General features: G+C 43.3%; 1 protein-coding gene across 1 annotated transcript; it reads left to right on the top strand.

Annotated features, from left to right (window-relative positions):
* Nucleotides 1–713: 713 nt before the first annotated feature.
* LOC124675880 lies at nucleotides 714–6,706 on the top strand. Its single transcript, XM_047211947.1, has 9 exons — nucleotides 714–879; nucleotides 1,700–1,800; nucleotides 1,891–2,263; nucleotides 3,031–3,951; nucleotides 4,833–4,884; nucleotides 5,205–5,260; nucleotides 5,349–5,455; nucleotides 5,550–5,637; nucleotides 6,073–6,706. The coding sequence occupies exons 1-9, from the start codon at nucleotides 757–759 to the stop codon at nucleotides 6,394–6,396; spliced, it is 2,145 nt and encodes a 714-aa protein (XP_047067903.1). The 5' UTR covers nucleotides 714–756; the 3' UTR covers nucleotides 6,397–6,706.
* Nucleotides 6,707–7,197: the final 491 nt, after the last annotated feature.

Consider the following 7,197-nt stretch of genomic DNA (forward strand, 5'->3'; position numbering starts at 1 on the left):
TGCATACAATATTTCGTTTCTGCATGCATGTTGGGATGCAAAAGAGCTCCAACTCATGTTTCCCAAACAACTTATCACCTTCCTTACAATTCAATTCCTAGCAAATTTTAGCCTTGGATCTAATTTGTTTCCTTTGATCACTTTTTTGGATGTTTAGATACATAATCTCATGTGAGAAGGAAAAAATGAATGTTTGTGTGAGACGAAAAGGGTCTGAGTGAGAAGGATAACAAAATACCAAATTCTATCAAATTGCTTCCAGTAAAATCTGAAATATCTATTCTCATATTGGCAGCTACTTTTATCATTGTGAACATTGGCATGAGCTCCACGGGATCGTGCGCCAAGGCGCACATCTAAATCTAGTCCATATATAAACTACTAGGCATCATAAGCGGTGCTGAGCACCTGGCCCGTATAGTCGGTTGAAATTTGCACGTTCGACCGACGGGTCGCAGAGTCACAACCGCGCCGAAACGCATCTCCTGGCTCCTTCCTTGTCACAAGACGCACGCACGCAAGCGGTGCACGGGACGGGGCTCAGTAGGAAAGCCCCACCGCTAAACTCTACACGCACTCCATACCCCGACTCTGCCCTCCCCTGCCCACTGCCCAACCCCTGCCGCCCGCCGCACCGCCCCCCTCCCCGCCGCCCCCCCACCGTCCCGCACCCGCGCGCGCGGCCGCCGACGCGGGGCACGGCCCCGACGCCCCGACTGCCGGAGCGGGGAGGGCGGGAATCTAGGGTTGCCCCCGATGGCCGGCGGGGAGAGGACCTTCAAGGCCAACTTCACCGCCGACGGGGTGGCGGCGCTGCGGGAGCGCATCAGGGACAAGCTCAATGACCTCATGGAGGATTACACCGACGACACCCTCGTGGTCAGTGCCCCCCCCCCCCCCATCCACCCGTCCATCACTCTCCCACCTCCTCCCCCGCCCGATCCCCCGATCCGCCCTCTAAAACCCTAGCGGTTACATACGCACGATTTAGTTCTGCGCGGGGAGTGGATAAGGTTAGCCGAACGTTCGGGTTTCGCGGGATCGTCCGTGCCGTGGCGGAATTCGGCTAGTTTGTAGGCCTCGTCCACGGCGCCCTGCCGTCTGCATTGGGGTTTTTGGTGCGGTTCATGTGTCTCGCGGATTGGGGAATCCTTCGATTTTCTTAGGCCAAGCTCAGGCGATGCATTCCAGCGGTGGAGTAGACGGTGTTCGCAGTACTATATCCGATCAGATTAAGCACCATCTGTTCATTTTAATAATGGGAGGGTGAAAAATTAGCTAACCAGTACTGCAGTTTGGTACTTTGGTGTGGACTGTGCAATCGTTCAATTTTCTTCGGCAAAGTTTAGGCGCTGCATTCCAGCGGTGGAGTAGATGGTGTTCGCAGTACTATAACCGATCAGATTAAGCTCTATCTGTTCATTTTAATAATGGGAGAGTGAAGAATCAGCTAACCAGTATTGCAGTCTGGCTTGTTGGTTAGTGGTGCTGAGTTTAACCGTCTGGTCCAGTTTTAGGTATTTGCAAAGTTTCGATGGCTTGGCAATTTGCTTTGCTTCTGTTGGCTGTATTGTCTTTGGGGGTTAGTTTGTTTTGGTTGTTTTGCATGTTCTTTTTTGTCAGATCTGCAGGCTTATTTTCGTTAAGTGGGGCTTCAATTTACAAGTTCTGCATCTAACCATTTAATTTTGTGCGACAGGAGTATGTCGTGGTGCTGGTCAGAAATGGGAGAGGGAAGGACGAGGCTGCAACGGAGCTCAAGGTGTTTCTGGGCAAAGACAACGATGCATTCGTATCCTGGTTATTTTCTTGCATCCAAATCTTTCCATCCTACTTCCTTTTTCTATGACACCGTTTATCCACCAGTACTGAGAATCAATGTCTATGCAGGTTGTGGGATCACCTCTCCTCAAACTTGCACCTTTATGTGCAACCCAAAGCTGTCTCAACCAACGATGACGCTAAAAACACTCGCGGTGCTGCTAGAGGATTGCCGGTACATAATTCGTCTAGCAATGCACGGGCTAGCCGTGAACCTGAAGGCGAAACCCAGAAAACGGCGAGGGTTCAGCAGAAGAGGGAGTGGGGAGGAATGGTCCGGGTGCATTCAGAAGCTGTTCCCCTGATTCGGAGTGTTGTATCTCCTGTTTCACATGCAGAGGAAGAAACCTCTCCTAGATTGGAGGCTGTAAGACGACCCCGCGAACCAGACATGCATCACCAGAGAAAGAGAGGCAGAGAGGACGACACACGGCCAGCCAAGGTCTCTAAGGCTCCCCCAGTTACATGCTCTAATTTTTTAAAACGTCTCCACGTTCATGCTATGCCTTTTCTGTTGTTTTTATGCTATATGCAAGTCATATCATGAATCAGGTAGTCGCATATTGATAAAATTAATATGTTGACATATGCTATCCTGTAGTCTTGAAAGTATACTAGACAAATCTGCCAATTGATTGAGAGCGAATATTCTGCAACTAGTTGCGCCCGCACCCTATTATTAGATGTCGCACTTCCGAATTTGACAAAAATTCTTATAACTCTAGAACATTTTGCTTGCCTTTGTTGGTCAATAGGTTATAACAGGGAACATATACCTGCTTGTGCGCTATATGTATTTGGACATACATATTGACTTTTACTGTTTATGTTTTATAAACTATTAAAACCCTGGCTTATCTGTCTAATCCTGTTATATGATTTGTATTTAGCTGCTGGTAATCACTTTTAGTTGTCATCTGGAATTAAGTTAGTATATATCTGTATATATTTGATCATCCATTCCATTATAAAGCTTATTTTGGAAGCTCTGCACTTTCAAGAAAGTCCAGTTTCACCCTCAACTATGAAACCTGATTTGGCACCCTAAACTTTCAAAATTGGATTGAATTCACTTATGACAGATATGTGCTATCTTTGTTTATTTATAACACTATCGTGTTTGATTTCTGAACCTACTGTAAGGCCCCTCAATTCTTAAGCAGTTTTTTAAATTTATTTTTTGTGGTAATATTTTTTTAATCTTTCCAGAGAACATCCCAGCAAGTCATTAGTGCACCACGCCGGCTTCTTCAGTTTGCTGTTCGTGATGCTGTCAGAATGCAGCCAGTGACCCCTAGATCGGAATCATCTTCCAAACGACTTCGTTCTGTCGTGTCTACAGTAGCACCAGATTCAGCAGTTAATGGCAGGTTGCAGAAATTGAAGTCTGACGTGAGAATACCAGGTGCCACAGCAGCATTAAGAGCTGCAGCTGAGGCTGCTGAAGATGTTCTCAAGGACAGATATTCTGAAAGTGTCTTTGACCGAAATTCTGCAAGTGTCTTTGACAGAAATTCTGAAAGTGTCTTTGACCGAAATTCTGAAAGTGTCTTTGACAGATTGGGTAGAAATCCTCTGTTGACTGATACTGAAGAAACATTCGATTTCAGAGAACAAGATCCGGAAGATGGAGAATACAAGCATATAGATGAAGCCCGAGCAGAAAAACATTTAGAATTTCGTGAAAGAAATCAGTATGTTGCCGGTGATACTCATATGTATGACCGGGAAACAGAGAAAGCTGCTGATTCTGCACGTGATATTTATCGGTATGAAGACACTGGTGCAGTTAGGTATAATGGTGTGAATTCTTACCGAAGTAGATTGCCTCCTAGTGAAGGCAAAGAGTCATTAGTAGCGGGGTACAATATGGCAGAAGGAGCTGCTGGTGCAAGAAGCAGAAGGCAGATAGCCGAAGACACACATGCTAGTTCAGGACCAAGAACATCTGAAAAGGTCCTAAATATATCTGCTTACAGTAATACTCGGACTCCTCCCAATCATGAAACATCAAGAAATGCTGCCACATTTGAGCAGCAAGTGCTCATGGGGAAGAAAGATGTTGGCTCAAGAAAACCAATTGCGACAGTTGCACATGCTAAAGATATACACATGGCCGATAATTCCAAAGTAAGTTTCTAAAGGCTAAGCATTTCATTCTTTTTTTAAAACTGTACCAAGTGCATGAATGGCTAGATTATACAGAAGTGTTATCTATGGAATAATTGCTTGGGATTATCACCTAAAAAATGATTTTCTCGCATGCACCCTTTATTAAATTTGTTTGGTATCACGTTACCCAGCATGGTAATGTAGCTTTGAAAAGACCAGTGTCAGTTGGAGGAACAAAGGTCCGAAAGAAGTCACAAAGCTCAGGAAAAAGAATCTGGGGTTTTCTAGCTACATGTTGGACATCTAATCTCATAATTTTGTTAGAGTGCACTTACACTGACATGAAATTATATCTTAAGTCTGCTGGGAGGCAAGTAGCATTGACATTTTTACATTTTCCTATTGGCTATAATTGCCTTTTATTTTTAGTATTCGGATAGGATTTCTGTTGGCTTCATCGGGAGGCTCGCGTAGTTTGTTACGTCAACTCCAAAAGGATAAGTTGCATTGGAATCGAGAAAGTTTCGTTCATAATTGCATAAAAGGAGTCAAAATAGTGGCTGCGGCGCGTCGAGGGTCAACCTTGATATCGAATAACCTTTCGATGAGAACTGGGCGTCGACCAGTTGGTTGTGGCAGCGGGTGCGTGCCCAGCCCACCAGGGTTTGAATCCCGAACACCCCCATGGTGCTCAGGGTTGCCTCTTCTATAAACAAAAATCAACAGGGGCTAGTCCCTGTTCTCATTTTTTCCCATCCTTCCCCAATGGATCTACATCATTTCTATAGTTTTGGTTTCTCCATTTGTGTCTTCTTCATCGCATCAGTCGTACAAGAATTTCGTTTTCTAGATTGATTTGTTAATTATGTTATAATAACCTCTTTGAAATTATATTGCAGGACTCAGTGAATTCAAGTTCATTGGTGGAGGCACCCAAGACTTCATCAGTTGGTATGTAGCATGGGTTGCTCATTGTTTGTTTGACTACCTTAACATCTAAAGAAAATGTCCTTGTGGAAACACATATAGCCTGTTAATATCCGGTGATTCTTGTAGCGCTTGGAATCAAGTAAATTGACTTTCACTAGTAACAGGAACTAATAACTGCCATTGATTATTCAACAGGCCCTTTATTCAATCGAAAGTTTCTGCACGAGTTTTTCTATTAAACATCTTTATTGTGATACAACTTACTTTATCCTGTCAAGTTAAATGCTTTGTCTTCTACCCCCTACTTTGTTAAAGCAGTTTATGTTTTTTTTTTCCTTCAGCTGCTACAGGCCAACCCGAAAGTAGCCCTGATTCTAGAACTATCTTTGTTAGCAATGTAAGTATATTTGTTTTTCCTTGTACCCTTCTGGTTATGTATCAGAAGAGTTTCTCTGTTACTAGTGATTGTTTTGTTGGAATTTTAGGTACATTTTGGTGCAACTAAAGATGCTCTTTCTCGTCATTTCAATAAGTGTGGGGCTGTGCTAAAAACCCTTATTGTTTCTGATGCTGTCACTGGTCAGCCAACAGGGTAAGAATTCTTAGTCCTGTCTGAACATTCTGAAAATCGTCATTTGTTTTTGAAGATATACTAAGTCGGGTTTTCTTTCTTTTTGTCTAATCAGCTCAGCGTACATTGAGTTCTTGCAAAAAGATTCAGCAGAGCAGGCACTAACCCTGAACGGGACATCTTTTATGTCTCGCATTGTGAAGGTAAATGCAGGGACCTAATTTTTAGTTCTTTTGAAGTGTTTTGTAGATAATTTTTTATTGTTATTCATGATGGAGCTGCTCTAGAGGTTTGGTGTTTGAAACTTATAATTGAAAGATGTTTCTTCACACAAAATTCCGTTAGCTGGGCCATTTTTTTGTCAGTATCTTTATTACTCCGTAGTATTTTCTGTTGTTACATACATGAGATTGAAGCCTATTGATAAATATGACAGTGAAAAATATATATTCATCAATTGCAAAAGATTTTGCCTCTTCAAGCGTTCATGTGGAAATATTCATGACCGCAAGATATTGGAAGAACGTTTCATGAATTTGCTTGCATGTTTGTTCCAGCAATTAACTTTGTATATTGGAAGAACTTTTCATGAATTTGCTTGCATATTTGTTCCAGCAATTAACTTTGATGTGCTGCAGGTTGTTCGAAAAAGCTCTGTCGAAGTGCCTCAAGTGGCTGGCTGGTCCCGTGGTGCTCGTGCATCACCATTTGCTTCAAGGCTCATTAGAACCGCATACCCAAGACCGACATTTCCTGGGGCTATTCGCGGTCGTTTAGGACTGAGAGGTAATGCTCGGAATTTTCAGTGGAAGCGGGAGGCTGCTGATTCTGCTGATGCGGGAAAACCTAGTCAAGCTACACCTGTAACTCTTGGGAGTCAGACATTAACCCCAATGACGCGAAGCTTCACTTACACACGCACTGAGCCAAAACAGGATGTTGGTGCGACAGCAAACATTTGATCGACTCCTCCACAGCATGCTGCTGGTCCTGATGAAACTCACAGAAGTAGCTCAAAATTCATGGCCATTCCATAGTTTAGCCTCTTTTGGTAAATACTATTTAGTTGGAGAGCTTAGTGGCTGGCAGGTTTTATGGAACTGAAATCTTGAGCTTTAATCTGTGAGTGATTTTGTGTGCTCCCCCATCGGCGAGGCATTCATGCTGTCCGGCTATGTTAATTATGTGGAGTGGATAAACGTCAAAAATGAGGCTGTAGAGTGTTAGGCACATTTCAACATTTGTTATTATTAGATTCTGCCAGCTTCAGTGGACTTCTCGTCAAACTTGTGATCTTTCTACTCCAGGAATTTGAGGGCCTTCAGTATCCCGTTCTTGTATGATTTGCTAATTTTGTATGTACAGATCCTGGCAGTAACACCTGTCCATTGATCCTGGATTGTAGCATATTTTATCCAGGTGACGACAATTATGTTGGAATCAGGAAAAACTCACGGGTAGCACAACTCCAAGCATTGGCCATTGGGTGCATGCATAGCAAGTGAGTGAAAGGTAAACCAGACATCTCTATCATAATCCTCGTCTTACTGTCTCAGCTGATTATCTCCGCCGGCAGACTTACTATAATATTCTTTCGTCCGGACTGGACTTGTGTCTTTTGCTACTAGGATTTCCGTGATGTTAACCTTTATTATAGTAACCTAGAAGCAGTTTTTAACTTTCTATACTCGCCCGTATCTGCTCAATAATTCAAGATAGTCACTTTCTTTTGGGGGACGATTAAAGTAAACTTTATTTGACAA

This window comes from Lolium rigidum, chromosome 7, assembly GCF_022539505.1.
Source record: "Lolium rigidum isolate FL_2022 chromosome 7, APGP_CSIRO_Lrig_0.1, whole genome shotgun sequence".
NCBI lineage: Eukaryota > Viridiplantae > Streptophyta > Magnoliopsida > Poales > Poaceae > Lolium > Lolium rigidum.

What these genes read in the sequence shown, in the direction of transcription:
- LOC124675880 (XM_047211947.1), top strand. Translation starts at nt 757, where the DNA reads ATGGCCGGCGGGGAGAGGACCTTCAAGGCCAACTTCACCGCCGACGGG. An exon ending in AACGATGCATTCGTATCCTG is followed by an intron (nt 1,801 to 1,890) that starts GTTATTTTCTTG and finishes ATGTCTATGCAG; the next exon opens with GTTGTGGGATCACCTCTCCT. An exon ending in ACCCAAGACTTCATCAGTTG is followed by an intron (nt 4,885 to 5,204) that starts GTATGTAGCATG and finishes TTTTTCCTTCAG; the next exon opens with CTGCTACAGGCCAACCCGAA.